General features: G+C 31.5%; 2 protein-coding genes across 3 annotated transcripts; both read right to left on the bottom strand.

Annotated features, from left to right (window-relative positions):
* Positions 1 to 658: 658 nt before the first annotated feature.
* Positions 659 to 21,656, bottom strand: LOC143191285 (sorbitol dehydrogenase). Of its 2 annotated transcripts, none has more exons than XM_076396200.1 (9): positions 21,493 to 21,656; positions 16,389 to 16,422; positions 8,596 to 8,700; positions 6,214 to 6,273; positions 5,993 to 6,152; positions 1,494 to 1,678; positions 1,257 to 1,435; positions 1,083 to 1,204; positions 659 to 1,027 (listed from the first exon to the last, which is right to left on the bottom strand). In XM_076396200.1, exons 1-9 carry the CDS (start codon positions 21,547 to 21,549, stop codon positions 856 to 858), a joined length of 1,074 nt encoding a protein of 357 aa, XP_076252315.1. In that variant the 5' UTR covers positions 21,550 to 21,656; the 3' UTR covers positions 659 to 855. The 2 variants fall into 2 exon arrangements, with proteins under 2 accessions (XP_076252315.1, XP_076252316.1); XM_076396201.1 differs by having other exon boundaries at positions 6,214 to 7,180; positions 7,247 to 8,700; positions 21,493 to 21,595.
* Positions 10,394 to 14,480, bottom strand: LOC143191284 (uncharacterized). The gene is made up of 4 exons (XM_076396199.1): positions 14,326 to 14,480; positions 14,147 to 14,265; positions 13,367 to 13,862; positions 10,394 to 13,264 (listed from the first exon to the last, which is right to left on the bottom strand). The coding sequence occupies exons 1-4, from the start codon at positions 14,396 to 14,398 to the stop codon at positions 11,322 to 11,324; spliced, it is 2,631 nt and encodes an 876-aa protein (XP_076252314.1). The 5' UTR covers positions 14,399 to 14,480; the 3' UTR covers positions 10,394 to 11,321.
* Positions 21,657 to 27,991: the final 6,335 nt, after the last annotated feature.

Here is a 27,991-nt window from a genome sequence, read left to right as displayed (position 1 = left end):
CATCCAATATTACATAATATTTCATTTTATCCTAGTTAAAAAGATATAGAATATTGTCCGATACTTCGGAACATCAAACCTAACCCGTCTATAAAATTTAGGTTGGTATCGGTGGGCTAAAAAATAGTGCTGATAATTATTAAAGGTTATAAAAAAATATTGTAATAAAAAGATATTGTTTTTGTTTTCAATATTTTACTTAAATATTATTAGATCTTAAAACACATATTTATAATTCTATACAAATTACCATTCCATGTTTTATATATGTTTTTATGTAGACAACATATTTACCAATATATCCCACTAATCAACAAATCGATAAAATAATATTAGGAGAGAAAAAAAAGCATAATATTAAGAAACACGCTAGAACCAACAAAAGTAGCAAAAAGTAAATACAGAATTCAAAATAGAAAATCAACTATGAATTAGAGAAACAAAATAAGATAAAGCAGAAATAGGAAATGGAAAGGATGAAATAAGGAATAAGTCAATGATAGGGAACGTAGATGAAAGTGTATAAAAGTCAATATGGAGACATATTTGATTGACATTCTATGGGTATATAGGACTAGACAGAAACTCTAACTCAGAAACTAGACTCATCGGGTATTATAGGTTCCACGAAACTTTTTCTGTAGATTAAAAGCGTTAGTCTGTAAAATATATTTGTATTATTTTAATGTTTTGGTAACATATCGACAACATTTAATATATGTATCAATATACACATTCTACGCGTATACATTAAACAATATATTCAATAACAACAAAATGTAGGTACTTTAAAGGTAACAAGAACACAGCGTTTTCTTTTATGTTTAAATTCTGTTAATTTGTAATCCATACTGTTTAACTAGGTTTCCAATTTGGATTGGCATGAATTAAAATCTTAATTGGGTTTCCTTCTTGTGTTTTCGCAGTTTTAAAAGCTTGTTCAGTTTGTTCAAGGGTGTAATGGTGAGTGATAAGTGGTTTCACACTAATTTTTCCCGATGATACCATATCGATGGCTGTGGGGTAACTGAAAACAAAATTTGAATTACTTATAGTGTTGAGTAAATATTGAATTATCATACTCATTGGCATATCGAAAAACTCCTCTAATGTCCACCTCTCTAAATATAGCAGCTGATAAAGGTAATGTCTGTTCCATTTTACCCATACCGACTAGAACTACTATCCCTTTGCTTCTGGTTACCTGTGTAAATAAATTATGACAAAAATAAATACACAAAAAGTTATTTAAATACCTTCAAAGCTATTCTAACGTTCTGTTCTACACCTGAACAATCAAAAGTTTTGTTTGGTTCTTCTCCAAGTAAACTCTTGATTTTCTCTACTATGTCATCCTCTTGCCATCCCTTCTCTACTTTGATGGTGTAGTGTGCCCCTAGTGATTTGGCCGCTTGAAGTTTGACGTCCAGAATATCTACAAAATATACTCTTTAATTCCTACATCAATCTACAAGTTTTCTTATAATAATAACCTGTTATAATAATTTTTGAAGCTCCCATAGCTTTAGCAGATAGTAGGGTAACCAAACCAATAGGACCTGCGCCTAATATAAGAACACTGTCTCCTACTTGTACCTGTCCCCTTTTTGTTGCATGCACACCTACAGATAAAGGTTCCATAAGAGCACCATCTTCCAAATCCATATTAGATGGCAATCTTGAATAAACATAAAAAAATTATTAATAAATATTATAAAATTAAATATTATGTAAATGTTAAAAAGGCAACCGATTTATATTTATCGTTACGTTTTAATAGAGAACATATTAACTAAAAGAATCAGTCTAATGAATTAATAACAAGTTTTATTGGTTGCCTAAAATATAAATCGTAAAATATATTTATTAAAGTAAATTTAAAAATTCTCTTTAATGATATTAATGTGTTATCTATATTTAAACATTATTAATAGGAAATCAAAGATATGTAGACATAACAATATTCTGAAAACTAATTACAGTGTTACATATATATAAATATATATATATATATATATATATATATATATATATATATATATATATATATATATATATATATATATTAAGGAACTGACTAAAAAATAATTATTACCCAGATATTTAAAGAAGCAAGAGTAATATTTAAAAAAAAATGTAATTATTTAGTGATACATTAAAGAAACCGATTGTTATTAAAATAGTTAGAATGATAATCTCTATGGAAGTTTAACAACAGTAGGAGAGTTAATTAAAAAAACTAAAAAAAGTTGTCTTTTCTTTTTAACTGTTTGGAGTTAAATAGTTAGTTAGATTAAACTATTCTTAACTTAGAGTTAATTAGTTTTTCTTCTTAAATAACAACTTTCCGCTTAACAATACCAATATATATTTTATTGGATTGTATTTTGTTTTAACATATCCTCTAAAATACAATCTTTGACATAAAGAATAATGACTGGGAAATTACTAATATTTTTCTCTATTATGTATAATGTTATGTTATTTTTTGTATAATACGTTACTATTGCACACTATATTTATAATTACTAATATTACTAATTATATATATGCACTTGCAAATTTTAAGTAATATATTACTGCTATTAAATAAATATACAAAAGTTTCTTGAATATTTAATTATTTCCGGTGACCTTAGCGGAAATGTACTTCAAAATCATATTATGTTCCATTTCAATAAGAATAAATGGATAACATATCTTTTTCCTCTTCTCTATACTAATCGGCATAGCGAAAATTTTGCCTCCGTTTTTGAAGAAAACGGGGGCACCTGCAGGCATAAAATTTGGTAAAGACAAAATTTAGTTTTTAGCAGTGTTTTGCGTTACTTTCAGTGGTCACGTAAAGTTATATTTTAATTTTTTTTTGCATAGAAACCAAATTAATGTGCTCGCTTTTTCGGAAAATATATATAGGCTGTGAAAGAAAAGCCCGACATATATGAAAATTTCATCCTTACATAGATTAACAAAATTCGAGAATAACAAAAATTGTCTGTTTTCTTTGCTTACAAGATATTTAAATTTTACGAAATTAATTTGATATCTGGTGAAAAAAAGAAAAAAAAAGAAAAATTGATTTTGCTTAAGGACTGTTATTAAGTGATATGGTTCTAGAGACATACTATATCAAAAGTAAAAGTTTCAATCAGAAGAATTTTTCCGTAAATTTTAGTGGTATTCACTGCTGATTAATTTCAGGTTTCATTAGTAAATGTATTTCTTAATAAATCAGTAATCAAATATTGCAGGTAATAAATACGTTAATTTGTGCATCAAAAGTTAAAATTAATATTACCTAGAATATTAACGGTTATAAAATAGTTTCATAGAATTTTAATTGGGACGAAGACAAAGTAGAAAGCAGATAAATGAAACCCATTGAAGAAAAACTAAAGATGTGCTATCAGCAAGGGCGAGATCGAAGAGTGAAATAAATAAGCAAAGAAGAATGCAATTTTATTTAAAAATTTATTATTATTAGCTTGATGTTTTTATTGTTTATTTAATTTTTAAAGATATGTGATAATATGACATTTTATTCTTTGAACCTTGTAATAATTATTTTCATTATTTACTTTATAAACCTTTTTAAAAACCGTTTAGGAAAATCGATAGTTAATTTAATTATTGTAAATATATTCTCCAATATAAATTTCTAAAATGTAAAAAATAAATTGTGTTCGCTATTCTTTTAATATACCTGCTAAAGTTAAATATCAATTTCAAAATAAAAATAAAGAAAGATCATGTATACTTATATTTGATGCCCTGAAGTTGTGAAAATAATCAGTTCTGAAAATAATCTTACTTATGATATTTTGTTATAATGTTCAGTGGCATAGTAATTTACACTTATTAATATTTTGTTGATTATTGAAAGTTAATAGAAATGAGATTTAATTATATGCAATTAAAAAAATGTTAATGAGTGTTAGATCTTCAGATAGTTTGCGTATATTTTAATATGTTTTAATATACATACATTTATTATTTTTATTAATGTTATATATCAAATACATTTCTGATCTTATATTGAAAATACTGTGAAAACACGTTTTAGTAACAAATACTTTTAAAATTAATCTTTTTACTCTATTATGAGAGAAATATGAATAATTTAATACATTGTGGACGAATTTCGACCACAGGGCGATCGCTAGTTAAATTAAATTTACTGTTATGACAAAAACAAATTATGAATTCCTTCCGTTAGACCAAATTGTCAACATTATTATTTAAATGTTATGCCCCTTTGCTGTGAAACTATTAATTATGAATAAAAAGTCGGAATTTTTATCCATTGCCTTGTGTTTTTCTTCACAACACAGCTTTTCACCTAGCACTTTCTCAAAAAATCAATTATTCGCAAAAAGTCAGCACATCTCTCCGCAACAACTATGTCCTGATATCGTACCTGATCTAGTTCCGTTGAACTTCTGACTATTCCCTAAACTTAAAAAGCTCTTCAAGGACATTGTTTTGAGTCGATTGAAATAATCAAAACTAAATTTAAAGTCTATTCTAGTAGGTCTTTAAGAGCCTATCCATAAATCGAATTCGATAACTGTTTGTAGACTAAACAAGACTGCATCCAATAATAACTTTTGAGCCATCATAATATCAAATCATCAATAAATTATTAGCTTCATTGATTCAAGTGACGTTTAAAACTTGTCTTAATATAGTTTCATTCCCACAACCAATTCGTTATGAATGATCTCTCAATATCGGGTCAACACTGGCGCGTGTCGACAAATATGGTAAATTAAACAATTGAATTGAAACCGTTTTGCGTGGAGTAGTAAGTTAATCCGGATCAATCTCGTTCAGTTGTGATATTCGTAGAAATTAATTTACATCTGCACCACTTTATTTATATAATAATTTATATTAAAATATTTTTACATTCGAATCAGACGCTATTTTTTAATGTCTGTGAACTTATTTTGCATCACTCTACATGTCAATTTAATAACAGGGGTCAGTCGCAAATCACGATCTTAAAAACATTTAAAAAAAACTGTTTATTGGGTATGGCACTTAACCAGAATTTTTTTTGTTTTTTTTTTAAGTCTCCTTTTTACCAACGACGGTTTATCTGGACTGGATCTACAGTTTAACGTGGCCTCCAAACCATAGCCCTGAGCATTAAGCCTACCGACTGACGAGTGACCAACTTAGAAATCATACCAGAAGACATCCGGTCTTAGCCAGCCTGGTTACTTATTCGACTGAGATCATTTTCCTTGTCGGATTTTGCACTCTTACTTAAGGACAATATGCCTAAGAACAAAGCAGGAGGACCGTCCTGTCGCCTTTACCGCTGCGCCAGTCAAGCCGACCAGAAATTATCTATTTTAGATATCGTTCTAAAGGTTTAATACAATCGATACAAAGTTAAAGTATTGAATACAAGTTACTCATTTGTTGATTTACGAAATGTAGTTCAAAAGTTCCAGTCCAAAGTAAAAAATCGAAACCAAAAATAGATATAATGTTTACACAGAATTATGGGCGGCGATAGAAAAACATTTACTATATTACTTTACCATCAATTGCTATATGTTTGATAAGTTTACAAATTTGAATATTATACTAAGTAGAATTAAAACCTGGACACATTTTAACAGCAGTAACAACATCTTGAAACAAGTGTCTTTAATATACCAGTAGTCTAATAGTTTATTCCGTTTTAAAAGTGATCGTTTTTACTCGAAAGACGAAAGGAACAGTCACAAAAGATTTCAAAATATCAGATTAATGTTATATTAATATATTGCATTATTTTTTCTGCTGTGTTAGTGCAATTAAAACAGAACAATAATAATAAATAAACGTGTAAATTAAGATTATCCTAAGCATATGTAATGCAAGATGTAATAAAAATATATATTAATGTATGTTGAGTGTCATATAACAAATAACTGTTCTTGTTTATGTCAACACTGTAAGACTACGGAAACTCGGCTAAAAATAAATTATAACTTACTTGTGACAAAAATCAGCAGCATGGACGTAATATCTTGAGAGGTTACCATCATCAGGTGGTGTGGCGCAGAAGAAAACATCTGGACACAAATTGTAGCTGCCTGTTTTGCATAAATAACACACTCTGCATGGTACACCGGGTTCGATGGCTACTTTATCTCCTGAAAATTGTATGTGAAGCTCAGAATTATGGGTATTAAATATGTATAGACAATTTTTTACCAGGTACGAGGTTTTTGACGTTTTTTCCAACTTGAACTACGGTACCAGAAGCTTCGTGCCCTATAAAAAGCATAATTACATAAACTTATATTTAAAGTACTAGATGTTTGCATGAATTTAGATCAGCGGTATCCATTCAATGACAAGTGTTAACTAACTCCTCAATTAAGAAGTTTTTCGGTGGTTTTGACATTTCTCAACATAATATAAAGTATTATTGAGTTATACAGATGCTAATCATGAAACGCTCAAAGTTGCATTGATGGAAGATTGTTGATTTGAAGAAATCTGCTTTCGAAGCCCAACAAACACTTTCAGAAACTTATCGTGATTCTGCGCCATGATATTCAAACTATTAATTGTGGCTTTCGCCATTTAAAAGTGATAATTTTGATGTCAATACCAAACAACGGTCTGGAGAACCAAAAAATAAATACATTGCAGAACGTATTGAATGAAAACCTCAAGTAAATTTAAAACACTTTAGCAATTAATAAATGAACTGCTTTTAAATGTTTAGGTCTGAAATGGCTACCACATGAATTGGCTGAAAATGTCATTTTGAATAATATCAACATAACGGGTTCTTGGCGATTCCCATTCATGGTCATAAAGGCCTGCTGCGCATATGGTAGGATCAGCAAGGTGTAGTATACGAGCTGTTAAAACCGAATGAATCTATTCTACAAATTTATACAGATATCAAATGAACACATTGATAATTATTGCAAACAAAAACAGCAAAAAAGTGTACAAAAAACAGCAGACGCTAAGTCATCCTCTTGATGTGGCAACGCTCGGCCATACGTTGCAATAGCTATGAAAAATACTCTCAGCACACAACATACACTCAACTTTTAACACACTCAACCTACTTACAAGATATAGCGCGTTCTATTCAAATCGATCCGTTCATTATCAAATGTCTCCGACTTATGCTTTAAACCATCTAATTACTCCTAAAATACTCACGCAAATGATCAGCAAGATTCGGAACAAGAAGGCCCCGGGTTTCGATAATCTTCCTTAAAACTAACTAATATCATCAATGCCATTCTGAGGCTGCAACACTTTCCATCCACATGGAAACATGCATTCATCCCAGTTATCGACAAAAAAGGAGCTAAATCATAGCCTTCTGACTACACACCTGTCAGCCTACTAAGTTCCATTTCCAAGCTTGCTGAAAGAGCAATTCTTTATGCTCTTAATGATTTTACGAAGACAAACAGTATCATTCCAGATGAGCAATTCGGGTTCCGCGCCAAACACTCAGCCGTTCATCAGGCCCATCATTTTAACCGACGTGAAAGACTTGGAGCGGTCTTCCTAGACCTAACCAAAGATTTTGCCAAGGTTTGGCACGAAGGTTTAGTGGCGAAATGCATCCGATTAGATCTACCCGATGACTTAACAACTCTTATCAATCATTTCTGACAGGACGATAGTTCCAGGTGAAGATTAAGGATATTCTCTCTAGCCGGAAACCCATCGACGCAGGAGTTCCACAAGGTTCCCTCCTGGCACCCGCTTTATTTAACATAACGCCGAAATCCCATGATCAGAAGAAGCCACCTATCTCGGTCTTGTCTTCGATCGCAAGTTTAGGTAGAATTCCCAGATTCAAAGGTCTCTCCATAAACGTCAAGGTATTGTTAATTTGCTGTTCCCGCTCATCAACCGGGCGAGCAGGCTTCCTCTCTCAATAAAATCCCTCCTGTACAAGATGCTGGTGCGATCAATCGTACCATACGGCTCCAGCGTTTATCTAAAATACGTTTCACCTAGCCAGGTGGAACGTCTTCAAGTCTTTCAAAACAAAATTCTCAGGAGAATAATCAATGCCCCCTGTTTCGTCAGAAATAATCAAATTCATAGAGAAACAGACGTCCCCCAAGTTCACGATTTTATATCCGAGCTCTACTCGAGATATTTCTCCACTCTTCGCTTCTCGGACAATAGATGTATTACCGATCTGGCCGATATTTTAAGCCAATAACTTATTCGGCTCTTGGTGGCCTTATTGTATCACAGCAGACACTACCCCGTCGTACTCTAATTCCAAATTGTCTCGACCTTCTCCGGCGAGCAATTAACTCATGTACCGCAAACTGCGTGATGTGATAACGACGCTGCGTGGTGTGATAATAAGGCTTGTCTGGCACACGATTTTCAAACTCTAAAGAAATACGAAAACGATCGATTGTCGAAAAAAGTTGTAAGTAATGATGGAAAATATGCTGATTAATATAGACCGATATTTCTCAATAAATTATTCTTTAAAGCGAAAAAATTATCAGAATACATGCAAACACCTAGTATTAATAGTAGATTTAAATTATATTTTTAAGTAAAATGCTGCTGTTCTACCACTATTCTTACCTATAACCATGGGACTTTCAACTATGAAGTGTCCAATTCTTCCATTAACCAAATAGTGAACATCGGAACCACAAATACCAACTACTTCCATTTGCAAAAGGACCTCTGAAATTGTTAGTTTTCAATTAAAAATTACAATATATAAAATATCATTACTGATGGTAATGTGTTTAAATTATTACCGTTTATTTTTGAAACATATTGAAAATTAATTATTTAGTATTTAATTATATCAAAATATTATGTAAATTCATGAAACTGAAAAGGTATTAATAGCAAAAAGTTATATATAATATCAGATTAATTAGTTACAGTAATTATTTTTAAATTAGTAAAACATTAGATCACAATTATATTATTTTTATTAGTTCGCATTGATGTCAATCGTGGACAAAAAAATGTATTTTTAATGATATTTATTTAATAAATTTAATTTGACAGCGTTCTCCGTCTAAACTTATATATATGGATTTATATATATTTTTTATTTTTTGAATTTACAACACTGACCTCAACCGTCTATGATTCCTGATCTATGAAGCCTACTCATTGAGAAGTAATCAAAGTGAACATCACCTTCGAAAGCTTTCCGGGGGAAATAATTCAAATCAATTTCATAGGTTTAGAAATTAAGAAGATTGTGCATGAGGAAAAAACGCCAGCAAGTGAAATTAACTTGAGAGAAAATTGTTAGTTTTAACACTAATCAGTTCTAAGTCATGCTCAAAACGTTCGTGTAATTCAAATTTCTATCTATCGCACCTTAAAGATTGCGATTGTGATTCAACACATAATAGATGATTGACTTTGGAATCTAATAATTGAATAACAAAAATAATCAAGAATTCTTAGCACGGAATCAAACTGCAAAAAGATTTCTGGATAGTGTTGTTAAAAAATATGTCTAAGTAGTTTAAATGCAATATAAGGTATGTGAAAAAGTAATCCACATATTTTAAATTCTACCGAATTAAAGTTTTATGAAATGCATTGGCGAGAATTGATGGTACATACAACTAACATTAACTATTTATAAGCATACTATAGTAACAAATAGTAATGGTCAGTAATCCAATGAATGTTGATTTAACTAATGTTTTCACCATATTTTTCCCATATCGTTAATAGCAAAACTGTTAGTTTACTGAAAATATCAAATTTATTTTATGTTTATAACTACGCTACTGAATATATCATATAAATAAAATATTTTTAATAAAAAAGTTCAACCGACTTCAAAAATAAGTAAGGAATTCACTAAAAATTAAAAAATAATTAAACTTAGATTTTTAACAGAAAAAAAAACATTTTAAAACAAAATATGTACATATTAATCGTTGTAATAACTAAATAATAATAAACAAAAACCTTATTTAACCTATCTACTACACGTATTTTATATTCTACTATATACACACAATTTAGCTTAATACCTACCTACACCTATTTATCTATTTACAATATTATTTTAACTACTACCGACTGACTACTCTAAAGTCGATGCCGAACCCAAACAGTTATATTAATTTAGATTTGTTTTGCTGGTAATTCAATTTTTTATATATGTCACAAAATATATATGTTTATAGTATAATACAAAATACGTGTAGTAGATATGTTAAAGAAGGTTTTTATTTATTTTTAACTAGCTGACCCGACAGACTTCGTCCTGTCAAAAAGATTTGTAATGTGGCAGTTTTTGTGCCTACGTATTTTAAAAAATTCTCCTGAACAGAACCATCACCCTGGTGATAGGGCGTTGTGAATAAAAAATAATTAAATAAAACATATATAAGGATTGAAAAGTAAGTAATCGCTTTATTGTTAATCATGTGAATCATAATTATTATTATTATTATCATTATATTGCTTTGTGGTATACGATGTTTTTTGTTTGATTACCTGGCGCATAGATAAACAAATCTGATGGTTTTCCAACACGGAAACAGGCAACATACAATTGACCATGTGAGAAACATGGGTTTTCTAGATTAATACCACAAACACTTAATGATTGCCCCTGGGACTTGTTTATAGTCATAGCAAAAGCAAGCCGTCAACATGTCTATAGGAAATTTGCCATTACCAATGTCAATGAGTTGTTTAGAGAATATGTTTCCAGATTGGTCATTTTGCAACTCGACACGCATATTCTTGCTTAAATGAAGTACTTTAACATGTTTCCACAAATTGGAGGACTTTAGACATGCATTGAGTTCATCAGCTGGCGTTGATCGTGGAATCACTGGCAATGTTTGACGAAAATCTCCTGCTAATAAAATCATTGCACCACCAAATCGGTTATTATTGCTACGTAGATCTTTTAAGGTTCTGTCTAAAGCCTCCAAAGATTTTTTATGTGCCATCGTGCATTCATCCCAAACAATCAATTTACATTGCTGCAAAACCTTTGCCATTGCAGAGTTCTTCGAAACGTTGCAGGTTGGAGTTTCATTGCTTTGCATATTTAATGGCAATTTTAGTGCTGAATGGGCTGTTCGACCACCTTCAAGCAAAGTTGCTGCGATTCCCGACGAAGCGAGTGCAAGTGCAATTTTATTTTGTGAGCGAATTGTTGCTAATATTAATGAAATAAAAAAAGTTTTTCCTGTACCACCAGGTGCATCTAAGAAATAAATCCCTCCAGTTTCATCATTTGTTACTTTCATAAGAGTTTCAAATACATACTTCTGTTGTTCATTTAACAGTGGAAGATTTGTTTGAATTTATTCTTTCAAAGCGTTGAGATCATACAGTCTTTCTCGATGCAACTCTTGGTTAAAAGCGTCATGCATTGGACGATTGGGCGCGGTCAGGCCTAATTGAATTAATAGTTTGTTTGACATTATCAAGCACATGTCCTCAATTGAAATCAATGCTTCATTGTAAATTTCTTCACTGATTTGTATATTTGGATTTCCCATTCTATTCCGTATTTGATACAAAATATCATCACACATATAATCTTTGTACTTCATCCACAAATCAATTGGGTTTGATGGGAAGCATGTAGATATGATTATAGAAAACAATGTTCGTATTTGATGAGTGTGTGATGATATTACAGCATCATTGAGAGTTTGATCCCAATGAGCGTCATTTTCAAGCAATTGCAAACGTTGACAGGCTTCTCTGTAGGATCCACACAATTCACCATCAACAGTTCGTAACTGTTGGAATGATGTTGGGCCACGTACATTGACTAATAGCAGTCGTAAATAAAAACATTCATCATTGCTTGGATGTACTGAATAAATCCGGCCAATCGCATCGGTGGAATATACATCTGTATATCCTGGAACTGGTTTTCCTTGTTTCCGTCGTATAAATCTCCTTGAGGATTGATTCCAGGTATAATATTTTGGCATTTCAGAATATAGCAATGTTTGTGCGAAATCATCGTTTTGGCATGTCTCAAAAAAACTGGTTAATGTAGTAGATGGTGGCTGAGCAGCTCTTTGTACTGCGTTCTGTGCTGTAAAATACACTCTTTGTCCATTTTCTAAATGCACAGCTAAGTGAACAACAGAAGGGTGTCTCTCATGAATAGGAAAAGAAAATATTCGCCAAACTGCTTCATTACTACTGACATAGCGGCCCATTTGGTATTGGGTAACTTCATCATTAGAATTCTCTGCACCAATTCCAATCACAGCCATATCACTCCCTTTGATTACATATTTGCAAATGTATTTAATCGATTTCACTGAATGGCAAGATTCAACGTTGATGTGTGCTTTGAATGTCTTTGATAAAATGGGTGAATATGGAACAATCCAACGATTATCTATTTCAATATCTTGTTGATTTAATTTGACAATTGTTGATTTTCCATTGTCTGCTGTCGATCTGCGACGATACAATGGATAACCGTCATTACCAGTAATTGTTTCCGATATTAATGTCCGTGGATATCGTTTTGAACATTTACCATCCATCATACACGGTGAATTTTGATTAAGAGTTCCACAGGGACCATGTATCATGTTTTTGATAACTACCTCATGCAATCCAGGATCTACTTGTACATTAGGGATTTCAGCTGATATCACTGCATCAACTTCATTTGGCCTTATCTTTTCAACCAACCAAATCAAAATGTGTGCATGTGGCAATCCTCGTTTCTGCCACTCCACAGAATACATCCAGCAGCGTGTCTCACCAAACACATTATGTTTTACGATGAAATTCATTAAAGATTTCAACTTTTGTCTAAAGACTCTGGCTGTAATATCATGACGATCAATGGATGATTTCCCAGGTAATAACTCCTGCTTAATTTCTATCCATTGCGGATTGCATGTAAATGTGATGAACAAATCTGCTGTACCATAATGACGAACATACGACATGGCATCTTGAGCATATTCGTGCATATGCCGAGGGCTTCCGATGTATGTTGCTGGAAGAATAGTCATCCGACCGACATTCTGTGCATTTCCATCAGTATTAATCGCATCTCGAAGGTGAATATACTCTTCAGATCGGAGTTTGGTTTGATTCAACCTGATGAATGTTAATCTCTCCGTTTCAATTTTAACATATATGTCATCAACATATTTGTGATATAATCGCCGACATTTCAATATGTGATTATCTGCATTTTCCCGAATCATTAGGCGGTATGAATAATAGTTCATTGAACTGACTTTTTTGTTGGTTTCAGAACCTGTAAACAGATTTTGTTTTAATAACATTCAAATATAAAATTAAAATACATAATATAGTGACTGAGATATTATCGCCATAGCTAAACTAATATTTTAGTTACCTGTAATGGGATTTATCATTTTTATTGATAAATCGTAGCCATCTTCACCTTGCCAAAATATAATGGGATATTGCAGTGCATCATATGAGCGGTGTGTTTCCTTTATAGGTTGTAATTGAAAATTCCGACGATGTAAAACAATATCACGGGATTCCAAGTTTTCTCCAACTACAACGATAGCAACTTCATCAATAGTTGGTGCATTAAAACGTCTTGTATGTTGACCTGCAGGTGTTTTATCAGCTCTGATTACAATTTTGTGATTATCGGATGGCATCAGATCCAGGGCAGTTTTAAACAATATAATCAATTGATTGTGTTGATGAAATAAAGTTTGTAATTGTTCTACAATAGACCTTTTTACTAAATTGTTATGTGCACAACGCAGATCAATTTCTTGTGGTGAATTGCCCATAAAATAAATTTGCAGGAATTTGTTGTCGCTATCTGACACTGGTAACAGTGAACCTGCTCTGTGATATATTTGCCCTTGTATCTGTAAATAAAAAAAATATTATGGTGTGGTATAAATTAATGGATTGTCAATGATCAAACTTAAATAATATTTGATCTTAAAAAGTATATATTTAGTTTTAACTAATATCTATCAAATATAAAATATAATAAAAGTGTCACTGAAACTGAATCACCATATAATATGATGACTAAGTGATATATTTCGTAATGATTAAGAAATTGAAGATTAGTAACACATCTTAACTTTGGTGACAGAAAATTTTGTTCGCTAAAATAATTATGAGTAACTGCTATAATACATACCTTGAAAGTTGGCATAAAATTTTCCCGAACTGCATTTGTTGCCCCAAATGAAGTCATTTGAAAGCAATTGTTATATTGTTGAATATGTGTCAAAAAGTGTATAGAATCTGTTCCTATTCCTGAAACCAATGAGTACAATGGTTCTGGTGGTGGATCCAATTGTATCAATTTCACTTTACCATTTGCGCAACACAATCCATTGGCTTCGTTTTTGTATTTTAATGCCTTACAGTGTGAGCAAACCAAGTTCATAGAACCAATAACAACACATTGGTAGTTACTGTAGTCAATTGACACATCGTAACTGAAAGCAGCTGGATTCAAACTTGCGCGATTATTAGTTGAATGTCGCGCTCGCGCTTCACGCGAATCAAATATAAATTATTTTTTCACTAATCACGAACTAAACAAACACTAACTAACTAAACACTCTGCACAAAACACGATATACGAATTTGTTTCGTGTATCACTTGACAATTCATCTGTCATCTGTCAAAAGTCATCTGTAACAGACAACTTTTTTTTTTAAATTTGATATGACTTGAACTCAAATCCTTTTAAGCCGTACAAATTGTTTTATTTATTTAAAATTTGAATTAAATTTTAAACAAATAAAAAATTTTAAATAAATAAAACAATTCGTACGGATTAAAAGGATTTGAGTTCAAGTCATATCAAATTTAAAAAAAAAAAGTTGTCTGTTACAGATGACTTTTGACAGATGACAGATGAATTGTCAACTGATACACGAAACAAATTCAAACAAAAAGGGCTATTTTTAGGGTTTTTCCAGCAATAATTCTAATTTTTCTCGCCGTAAAAACCATCCCTGAACTTCAACGAACATTTTAAAAAAAGATTTGGCCAAATTGGTCCAGGCGTTGTTGAGTTATGCGCTTAGGAACATATTTTGCGATTCATTTTTATATATAAGATTAGTTATCATAACGATTATTATTTACATATTTTGTTTTAAAACCTTTTTTTGTGTTAAAAATCTAAGTTTGATTATTTTTTAATTTTTAGTGAATTCCTTATTTATTTTTGAAGTCGGTTGGTTATTTTTTGCAAAAATTTTTTATTTTTCTCTTTTTATTAGTGTTAATATATTTACCCAATAAATTACGCAGTTATTTTATTAAGTATTACAATGGATAGGCCAAGTAATGGCATAGCCCGTATGAGAAAAAATAGGAATAAAGGAACAATGATTGAAAGTAAGAAATGCTTCAGGTCCCGGGTTCCGCTAGCTAGCCTAGATAATTTGACAAATGTTCTAACCAAAATAGAACAATAAAAATGTGTTGCGCCTGTCTGAAATCGAACCCGAGAAATCCACGTATGAGCTAAACGCTCTAATCACTACACCATAGAAGCAGTTGCCTGCGATATTTCTACGACTCCTCATATGATATAGTTAGTACTTAAAAAGCAAACCAAATGGTTTTTCCGATTTTCCGTCGCATCACTTCAGAAATAACATTATACAAAAATATCTTATTATTTTAGATAAAAAAATATGTGGAAACGTTATACATGCGGAGGTACATAGTACCTCCGCCTTTTTCGTAGTAAGTTATGGCCAATCTCAACTTTAATATTTGTTTTAAGATCAATAAACCCTTAAGATATTTTTATTTTTCTGTATTGACATTATAACCAAACAAAATAGCATAACATAATTTACATTTAGAATTTTTAAATATGTTTTCTGCTTAGCAAGCTTCGAGGTCACATAATTTTACATGAAAATATTGACGATATTTATGATATAACGTTATGTTAACGTGTAAAATACAATAAGCTACTACGAGTAAGATATAATGTAATTGTTTTGTCAATATGAGCAGAAATATTTCAGTATTTTAACACATAATCTGATTAATTAATAAATTAAATTAATAAAAGTTTAATTAAATTTAATTTTTAATTCAATTAAAATAGCATATTTAATTTAATTTAACTAGGCTTATACAGTAACAACTGCATAATTTCCCTAAGTTTTCTATGTACAAGCAAGCGCTTATAGAAGCATAGGCATAGACGTAAAGCAGAGCATGCAATCAAACTCAGATATATTAACATATTTTATCACATTAACCCAAAGAACAATATCAAGAATTGCAGAAAACGTAAAGGAACACTGAAAAATGCTATGATATTTGTTGGAGATTAGAGTTGAGAAAGTATAAGTCTGCTAATAAAAATAATTTTAAAGATAATTACAAGATAAGTACTTACGGTCATCTTTTGGTACCGGAATAGGCCTTTGTTCCTAAAACAAGCAGATAATATATTAGCTGTAAATAAATCTAAAAAAGTTGTAGTATTTATTAATAAAGTGTATTTATTGTTAAAAAGTATATAGTTAGAACACCAAGTCTTGGTCTGACGCTAGTGCCCAAAAAAATAAATAGTAAAATAGTTTCCTTAAAAGGTCGCTTTGTGAAGTGTTGACCATCTCTAGATTTATTTAGCAGTGCTACTCTTGTTAAACCACTATTGTAATAAATAAAATAATTTAGGTTTGGTTGTCGGTTATTTAAATATATTTTAAAGTCTCCTTTTTACCAACGAGGGTTTATCTGGACTAGACCTACTGTTTAACGTGAGTTCCGAACCACGGTCTTCGGCATTAAGCCTATCGACTGACGAGTGGCCAACTTAGAAATCATCCCAGAAGACATTCGGTCTTACCCAGCCTGGTTACTGGCCTGACTGGGATCATTTTCCTTGTCGGATTTTACACTCTTGCCTAGGACAATCACAAATATTAAACAATCACAAGCATAAATTTACGACCATACCCCAGCAGTATTCGAACCCGCGACTATCGGAACTGTAGGTGGACCGTCCTGCCGTCTTTACCACTGCGCCAACCAAGCCGGCGGTTGTCGGTTTTAAAATATCTGCCCCGGCCTGACACATAGATTTGACAGTTGTCGGATCATTAGTTTGTGAATTAGTATTTTATTATAGTATTTTGAGTAAAGCAACTTTTGTTATTGTGAAAAAAATTTATAAAAAGGAATTTCGCGTGTTGTAAAATATTGCTTTTTGAAAGGAAAAAACATGGTTGAAGCAAAAACTTGGTTTTTACGGACACTATCCCAGGAAAATCAACCATCAAGGATTGGTATGCTAAGTTTAGACGTGGTGAAATGAGCACCGAAGACGGTGAACGCAGTGGACGCCAAAAAGAGAAATTGAAATTGAATGAAATAGTAGACACTCTAAAGATATCAACTGAACGTGTGTCATATCATTCACGAATATTTGGGTATGAGAAAGCTCTGTGCAAAGTGGGTGCCGCGCGAGTTCTTAATCAAAAATCTTAATCAACGACGAGTTGATGATTCCGAGCAGTGTTTGAAGATGATCAAGCGTACTAAACCCAAGTTTTGTGTCGATATGTGATAATGGATGAAACATGGCTCCATCATTTCACTCCGAAGTCCAATCGACAGTCAACCGAGTGGACTGCACACAATGAACCCGCTCCAAAGCGTGAAAAAACGCAACAGTCGGCTGGCAAGGTTATGGCGTCTGTATTTTGGGATGCGCATGGAATAATTTTCATTGACTCCCTTGTAAAAGGAAGGACTATCAACAGCTATTACATAGCGTTGTTGGACTGTTTGAAGGACGAAATCGCCGAAAAACCGCCGCATTTGAAGAAAAAGAAAGTGCTGTTTCACCAAGACAATGCACCATGTCACAAGTCAGTGAAAACGATGGCAAAAATCCATGAATTGGGCTTCGAATTGCCTCCTCATCCACCGTATTCTCCAGATCTGGCCCCCGGCAACTATTTCCTGTTCTCAGAGCTCAAAAGAATGTTCGCTGGAAAGAAATTTTCGTCGAATGAAGACGTGCTTGCGGAAACTGATGCCTATTTTGAAGCAAAGGACAAATCGTACTACAAAAATGGTATCGAAAAGTTGGAGGGTCGCTATAATCAGTGTATCACTCTTGAAGGGAATTATGTTGAGTAAAAAAAATAATTTTTCCAAAAAAATGTGTTTTACTATAGTAGGCCGGGGACATTTCAATTGACCTGTTATTTAATAATAACTGAAACTGCACTGTAGAGACATGAGAATTGGACTGCCCGTTTAAATTTGATGCAACAAAATTGTAGCAACGTTTAAGCATTAAGTTTGGTAAATGTGTAAGTCTACTCATTATTTTACTATAAAACCGATCGCCAAATGTGGTGAAATTTAATGAAACATATTTGAAGTCCTGCGGCACCATTAGCAGCGTATTAGTTGTGAAGTAAACACTATCTCCGATTCACGCTATTTATGGATCCACGATCAGGATGATGGCGAGGATGAACTATTAAGAATATATGTTAAAACATAAAAAAAGCAAAAAATAAACGCATGTAAAAAATAAAAGAATGGAATTGCAAACAAAAATTTAAAATAACAAATATAGAAACAATCAAAAACACCTTTTGAACCAGTAAGTGATGTAATGATAATGATTTAGTGGTGGAATAGAGTGGAAAGTAGAATCAGAGAGGCATATTATCTTAATGACTTTTTTGGATTTTCTTTTTTCTGAGAATTTAGTTTTAATAATACTCTAGAGCCTTTTTGCCTATCTGGACTGTACCTACGTTCAATATGAAATCTGAATGACGGAATTAAGCCTACCGACTAATGAGTGGCCAACTTAGAGATCATCCAGAAGACATTAGGGTTTACTAGCATCATTGGAATGTTTGTTCCTTGTTCGATTTTATTAAAAATATCACAAACATACATTAAATCTATGCCCTGGTCTAATTCGAACCCGCCACTATCATAATAATAGGAGAACCGTCCTGTCACCTTGACTACTTCGACTACCTGCAATGCAGATTTGTGAAATGATCACAGCTAATCATTATAAAAAAACAATTAATAATTAAACCAAACAAAGTGAAAAGGCATCTGCACTTCGATAATCTATACATCAGGTGGTATTTATTGTTTGCTAATTCTATAAAAATTGGTTGGTAATTCTAAGTCAAATTTCTATAAAACATTTGTGAAAATTTGATACAATTCAGAAAAAAAGGTAATATATAGTAAAAATTATAATATATTATAGATGTATAATGGCAGAGAATGTAAAAACTTATATTATTTAGTAGGGTACGTTAAATTTAATGGTATATATCTTATTTTTTGTGTCATTATTCACAGTAGTTCAACAATAATAACAATAAAACGTTGGTTTGCTGACTTGAAACGTGGTCGTAGAAACAACGATAATGCAGAACGCAGTGGACGTCCAAATGAGGTAGTAACACCAGAAAACATGAAAAATCCACAAAATCGTTTTGAATGATCGAAAAGTGAAGTTACGTGAGTTAGCTAACATCGTAAAGATATCAAAATAACATGCTGGTTTTATATTACATGAGCATTTGATTATGAGAAAGCTCTGTTCAAAGAGGGTGCCGCGTTTACCCACTGTTGATCAAAAACAAGAACGTGCTGATGATTTTGAGCAGTATTTGGCCATGTTTAAACGTAACAAACCGAAATTTTTGGGTCTATATATGATAATAGATGAAAAATGGATCCATCACTTCACTCCGAAATCAAAAAGATCTTCATCTGAGTGGACAGCAACACAAAAGTGGTATTGAAATGTTAGAGTGGCGCTGGAATAATTGTTTGACTGTTGATAAAGATTACGTTGATGATGTTGTTTCTTTGTTACGCCCGGGACTTTTCAGGCCATGTGTTAGATCTCATAGTACATCAGTTAAAAACTTTATTTATATTATTTAGTTATTGCCACAGTTGAGGAACACATTCAGAGACACACATTACAATGGTTTGGATATGGGTCAAGATCATTGAAAAAGATCTGAAAAATGGGAGACTAAAGTTGTAACTAACGTCGAAAAGACTTTACTATTCAGCATTCGTAATGATGATTTTGTTATTTAATGAAGAGAATCATACATTAGTAAATTTAAATGACCATTGGTACAAGATTCATTTTATTTTAAGTTTCTTAACTTTCAATTTCATTAGTAAACTAAAAATAATCGTAATTGCATTGTGATGTATTGAAGAGAAACAGCTTCAATAAAAACGTAAACAATATCTTTAATTAATTTTATTCAGTAAAATATGGACCTTAATATGGGACTTGAAACAATCAAGACGTCAAATATAACCAAAATAAATTGAAATTTTGCTCATTTTATTTAAAAGTGAATGTATTCAATTAGTTAATCATTTACCACATCACCATATATTATGCTCTTGTGGTCCACTATAGTAAAATAGTTTTAAAATTGATATTTTGACGGTATATTCATTTATTTCAGTTAATAACGTATAAGTTTTTCAAACAGGACGTTCAGTTTTCACATCTAGAAATGTGTCAAAGATTGAGTAACTTCGGAGGATATTAAATTCGAAGGATATCACAGAACATCCAGTGTACCAAATAAACAAAATAAATAGTGTCATAGTAGGGTCAAACATATTATTTTGCTAATATAAGTTATCAACATGCGAGAAAAAATAACATCTTATCTTTCCATAAATAAACGTCCCGAACGTCGTTAATCCCTACGTTTTATATAATATTTTTGAATGTTATTTAACTGGAATGTAAACAATCTCAATAACAAATAATATTCATGTTTATCTCAATAGAGTTCTCCTAAATACTGTATAACGTAGCAGGATAATTAAAGTATACTATATAACCTGTTATCTACTTCCGAACAAAAAAGGAAAAAGAACGTATGGCTTCGTATGCTAGCATTACAAATTTAATGCATTAATATAACTAGTTTTTCATTCATAATAATCAGTTCACGTGTTTTCAATTGTATTCTTTTGAATCCTACACGACAATCAAGAAAATCGTTTTTAATTACCTTTATTTTCAATCAAAAAGAATAAGTTTTGTTATACTAGATAAACTTAAAATCATTTATTAAAATTATATGCCATCCAATTTGCCTCAAGAATGCATTCAAAGAAAAATTAATTATAAACATGTTTAAAAATATATTGAAACTAAAATATATTTCTGTAATTTAATAATTAATAATACCATTTGAATGTTTTTATCATGTTTGTAATAAATCAATTGTGTCTGCTGGTCATATAAATGATATTTAAATAATTAAAATAGTTATTATGTGAACAACAACAGTTACACAAGAGTTAAGACCCAGGGAAACCTCGAAAAAAGTGATGTGGTAATAAATATTGCCCGACAAATTGTCTTCTCATTGCGAGAAACTATAGATTTATCAAAATAATCGAATAAAAATATCCAACGTGAAATATTTGAAAAAAAATCGATAAATATTTACCAATCGCAAATCATTTATTCCATGGAGAACGGCAGTAAGATTGTCAGTTGGTGGCATAGTTACGTTTTGAGCTACAAGCTGCTGGTACCGGACACAATTCTACGTTACGGGTACTACACGTTTCTATTTATAAGTTTTGCGCGTGTGTCAACGGTTGCCGCGTATCAATAATAACTTAAATTTTTCTCCCCCTTGTTTCTTATCAATGTTTTTAAACCTCACAAAGATAACATACGGGCAAACTGAAACCTAATTAAGAATTGTAAAAAATAAAACTTTTATTAGGTTTGCATTTCTTCTTTCACAAAACAATATATTTAAAGCATTTCTTTAAACAATTGATAATTATGTTTTATCCATAAATTGACATTTTTCAATATTTCAATTTTAGTGTTATTTGGAATTAAATGTCATGTTAATCAAATTATCAAGTTTTTTTAAATATATATTTTTTAAATTAAATATTGTTTTACTCTATTTTCATTTACATGTGACACATTTACATATTACAACATATGAAAGATCATAGTAATTTTTTTTCATATTCAGTAATTAAGCCAAAATGTATATGTTGACAAATAATAATATTAGAGATAATTTTATCTCTCTAATTTTCTATTTTTCCATAGTTGAATATATTTACTTGTATTTCAACCAAAAATAGTTCTTAATTAGCAAAGTAGTTAATTATATCAGCTGATAATACGTAATCTATTTTATCTTTTGGCGAATGTTATGCAATATTTTTTTCTGAATGTATTGGGAAACAGGAAAGATAATTTTTAAACATTGTCGTCATTATATTACGTATTATTCGTCTTTAAGCTCATTTTAGTTATTGTAAAAGAAAGTGTCTTTAAAGCTATAGCATGATTGTTCACACGCTACCACTGCAAGCTCTTTTAGAGAAGGTGGTAGAGGAATATGTTGGCCTAGAAACGTTTTTTACACGTTAAATTCTTAATGCATATTTGAAATTAGAATATTATTGGATAAAAAACCTAACTATATAGATTATTTTAAATTAAAGGGATGATTTTGTATAAACGAGTGCACTATGAAATTATTTAAATAATTTAAATTTATTGAAAAATTAATTCAACAAAAATTCACAAAGAAATAAACAAATAGATGGTCATATTGGTCGATATGTACCCTTTCTAATTATTATTTATTTCATATCGACCATGCATTGTCTGACTAACATTTAATTAATAAACGACTTAAAAAATAGTATCGCTTTTTTTCGATGTAAAAAATGCAGAAAAATAGTTTATAGTATCGATAATCTTTTAGAAGCCAACACTCTTGGCGATGTAATAATCCCACTCTGTGTATAAATATTTCTAATTGTTAAAACTAAAATGTAAACTTTTAAATGAAACATTTAGTTACCCAAGAAGATATTGAAATTCATGAGTTATCAAAGGTTAAATCGACAGAAATAGGTTACCTAGGTGCGTGATTAAAAACCAACATTAAAGCAGTAGGTCCTAAGGGTTTATATAACTAGAATCCATCTATATGCATACATGTGAGAATTGAGGGGGAGCACGTAATATCTATAACGTAAACTATTGTCCTAATAAGAAATAATAAGGATCAAAATTTCGCTCTAATAATAATAAATCTAATAAGAATAGAACCAATATCAGAGGTTTCACGGCTCGATACTGCCTCAATTGAATCACTACACCGGGCTTTATTGCCGCAGGTCTGCCTTCGTAAGCTTGTATCCTCAAAATATCCAATACAAATTATTGTTATTATTATTATTAGATTTGCAGTTTGTAAAAATCTAAAATTAATTTTAAACTCGAAGCGGATTTTTCCTTCTCATTTTACCTAGTTAAAAAGAGACAAACTGCTATCTGAATCATCGGAACATGTAATCGAATCAGTTAATAAAACTCGACCCTATTGTCAAATATCTTCAAAATTCTTCAAAATATTAGCGATAATAATTATACAGTCCTTCCAATAAAACAACCATTGCACGTCATCAAAATGTATAATGCAACGTTGCCGCACTAAATTTAAGTTTTCGTTTATTTTGACTCTGACAACAAAATACTAATGTAAACAAAATAATGAAACCAACAAGACGTTATCAAACATAATTCATTTTAACATTATAGTACATCTAATATATATTATCTTGTCCCATGTAAAAAAAATAACTGATTAGAGACGTAAACTTCTACACTTTGACTATCTAATGTCTTAATCAGAGTGACAATAAGCAGCAATTTTAAATGTATCAAAACGCCAAAACAACGTTTTCCGGTTTTTAACCTTTAATTATTATCATTAATATTTTGAAGAATTTCTCAGACGTTTGACAACCAGGCGAATTTTGTAGGTTGATTTGATTACACGTTCAAACGTATCAGACAGTATTATATCCGATTTTAACTAGAATAAAATGAGAAGGAAAATACTGTCTGATATTAAAACGAATTTACAATTTGCAATAGGCAATATATTCGACATCTTGATGACGCGAGTTCACTGTTATTTTGAATAGACTACAGGTTACAAACCGGCAAAACCGGTCAATCAAGATTCTAAGTTAATGCGGTAACATTGCTACGTACTGACGTTATAAATTTTGATGACATACAATGGCTGTTTTATTGGATAGACTATATATAATGTCACTACTGATAATTCAATAATATCCACTTGGGAAGATTTATTTTTCAGGCGTTGGTGACAACTATTTATATCATAAGCTTTGGTTTACATTAAAGTTCGAATCGATACTTTTATCGAACCAACAAATCGTCATATCTTGTTTGCGAAATAAAATGTAAGTATAACAGGTCAATCGAAAAGTCCTCGGCCTGACACATAGATGGCGCTACTATAATTATATCCATAGGTTTTTAGTTAACCCTAACCCTCAAATCGTGCGTATATAAATTTGACAGCTGTCGGTTCATTAGTTTGTGAATTATAGCATATTGAGTGAAGTAACTTTTGTTATTGTGAAAAAAATGGATATAAAGGAATTTCGCGTGTTGATAAAATATTGCTTTTTGAAGGGAAAAAATACACTTGAAGCAAAACTTGGCTTGATGTCTAGTTTTCGGACACTGCTTTAGGAAAATCAACCATCAAGGATTGATATGCTAAGTTTTGATGTGGTGATGTGAAGCACCGAAGACGGTGAACGCAGTGGACGCCCAAAAGAGGTTGTTACCGACGGAAACATTAAATAAACCCACAAAATGATTCTGAATGAGCCTAAATTGAAATTGAATGAAATAGCAGCCACTCTAAAGATATCAATATATCATTCACGAATATTTGGGAATGAGAAAGCTTTGTGCAAAGTGGGTGCCGCGCGAACTCATTTCTGACCAACAAGACGAGTTGATGATTCGGAGTAGTTTTAAGATGATCAAGCGTAATAATCCCGAGTTTTTGCGTCGATATGTGACAATGGGTGAAATATGGCTCCATCATTTCACTCCGAAGTCCAATTGACAGTCAACCGAGTGGACTGTACACGATAAACCCGCTACAAAGCGTTGGAAAACGTAACAATCGGCTGACAAGGTTATGGCGTCTGTATTTTGGGATGCGCATGGGATAATTTTCATTGACTACCTTGAAAAAGGAAGGACCATCAACAGCGACTATTACAGAACGTTATTGGACCGTTTGAAGAACGAAATCGCCGAAAAACGGCCACATTTGAAGAAAAAGAAAGTTCTGCTTCACCAAGACAATGCACCGTGTGACAAGTCAGTGAAAACGATGACAAAAATCCATTAATTGGATTTCGAATTGCTTCCTCGTCCAGCGACTATTTCCTGTTCTCAGATCTCAAAAGAATGCTCACTGGAAAGAAATGTTCGTCGAATGAAGAGGTGATTGCCGAAACTGAAGCCTATTTTGAATCAAAGAACAAATCGTACTACAAAAATGGTATCGAAAAGTTGGAGGGTCGCTATAATCAGTGTATCACCCTTGAAGGGAATTATGTTGAATAAAAAAAACTAATTTTGCCAAAATGTGTTTTACTATGGTAGGCCCTGTTTTCAATTGAACTGTTATTCTATCAAACTGCCGTAGTTGGAGGGATTATCATTCCGGAGAAGCCACAAAACTGTCCACTTTTGAATTTATTTAACTAATAGAATAACATATGAAGAAACGAAAAGTGTTTGATGTTGGACAGCAATCAGTTTGATCGAAATATTGAAGCATCGCAGTTCGAAGTGTATGTCTGCCAAAGACGGAGTAAAGTTGTTTAAAATTCTGCTAGCCGTTGGAATTTGAAAACAGTCCGTAACCTGGCCTAGTACAATTCATGGTGTATGGCCACTGTGTATTTTCATATGTATACAAATTAAAACTTTCATACATACATAAATAAAACTATAAAATAAGTTCATACATAACACTCCAAATAATCCACAGTATTATAAACTGTTTTATATATATATTGTGCTCTAAGTAGTAAACAACAGAAAATATCAGTATTATATGAATTAGACCTTATCTGTAATTAAAAATATTTTTAGACTAAAAAACAACAAGATCTTGTTATTACTACATGTTTTCTTTAATTTTATTCGTTATGTATGGATTTCACTCACGTCAACCTCTTGGATCTTTTAAGTGCTACTGCTTAAAATAGAGCCATTGTCATCAGATTAAGAAATGATTAAGAAAAATATCGATAATGGGCTTCGATATTTTTAACAGTATCGATATTTTTCACTTCAATCCTAGTGTTCAGACAAAATTCTTTTGACAAGAAGGGAGAGAATTAATTCCCAAAAAAGTTTGATATTGTCCATCAAAAACCTCATGTTTTACTATCGAATATTTCCACTCTAGTCCTAATTTTCACAAAAAAATGTTTGATGACTAGAGGAAGAAAAAAAAAAGTTCGACGCAACTTCTTGACTTCAATGACCCTAGCTTTTCATATCAATATTTTCTTTTCAAAAAGAAATTGATAACGGGGGAGATAAATCTGAAATGTAAAGTTCGATACTCTATTTTAAAACCTTTTTATTTTGTAAAAATGTTAGAAAATATACTCTAATTTAATTTTAACAAACCTATTGACTTTTTTCCGCTTTTGTGTCATTTATGCATAAAAATAAACTAATCTATAATATTAACTATACGAAACCTGATGATTATGAAGAATACAATTTTATAGGCATCCGAACTCACACAACCAGTGTAACAACAGTGTAACAGAAATAATTATTCGCATCACAGATTTTACACACCGTCACATGCATCCACGTCTCGAGTGGGATTCGAACTCGCAACGATTTTGGCAGCAAGGCGAGCAATCTAACCGTTTATCAGCATCACAAACTAATTATATAAATGAACACGGTGTTTTTACATTACCACTAGTGTTTAATAATTGTCAATTAAACGGTCAATCAATCAAGGTCAATTAACACAATAGTGTTTCTTTGCGTGTTCAGAATTATTTTCATCAAATACAGTTTATATACTGCGGCCCTAATGACATGATCAACATTGAAAAGAAATAAAATAAAATGTATGAGGCAATTTTATTTTATTTTCAACATAGAGTTCGATATGGGAAACGCCTTCTAGGACATTATTGTCCATCTACATATCGCTATCGATTTTCAAAGTTTGGGACAGACGTCCTAAAATCTATACAAAACAATAACTTTTTATAGATGCATTGACACTAGGTGAACTTATGGGATTCGTCATCCAATACACCGAATTAGAATGTTGTCACCCGTCAGTCGGTATCCTTAATGTTGAGGTCCGTGGTTCGAAACTTGCATTGACCTGTAGTCTAAATTATTTTAATTTGCAAGTTATTAATTATTTCTTTATATCTGAAAACACAATGGCCAATTAACACCAATAACAGCACGAAAGTTAATTAAAACTATTCAGATAGATCGATCAATCAGTGTATGTATCAGTATCATAATCAAACACCGGGTCTCTTGGCCTCTACTTTATTATATTTCCAATATACATCGATCGAGAAAATTTATAGATTCCAATACGGAGTATTAGGAAGGCAGAAGACCCTACTGGGTTTCCGATAGAACCGATACTTCCGAAAAACCTGCCGACCGGGCCTATTGAAATATTCTGTTTGCGTCTGCTTGTTATATATGGGCATACCTAGTATCCATGTTAATATTACAATTAGTAAAAACAATCATTTCTCAAAATTAATTTTAAAATACGTTTATTTAACTTTAACAATTCTTTAAATAATTTAAAGTATTTTATTTGTAAAATTCCCCAATTTAAAATGAGTAGCTTTCCAGAAAGCAAAAAAAATCGTTTCCTAAATTTCATAATTATATTATTGATTAATTATTTATGAGTTATACGTCCAAAGGGAATTATACTAATTAATGAGTTTAGACGACTTAAATCTATTATTAGCCAAAAATGTTCTTAGGTTTTACGAGGTGTCTGTAACAAATACCTCAGCTAGACAGAAGAAATTATTTATAAA

The sequence above is a fragment of the Rhynchophorus ferrugineus genome, unplaced genomic scaffold, assembly GCF_030347505.1.
Source record: "Rhynchophorus ferrugineus isolate W39M unplaced genomic scaffold, kcgeb_rfMv2 rfM2, whole genome shotgun sequence".
Lineage (NCBI taxonomy): Eukaryota > Metazoa > Arthropoda > Insecta > Coleoptera > Curculionidae > Rhynchophorus > Rhynchophorus ferrugineus.
The sequence above is the reverse complement of the archived record's forward strand: the minus strand, read 5'-3'. Positions and strand labels throughout refer to the sequence as shown.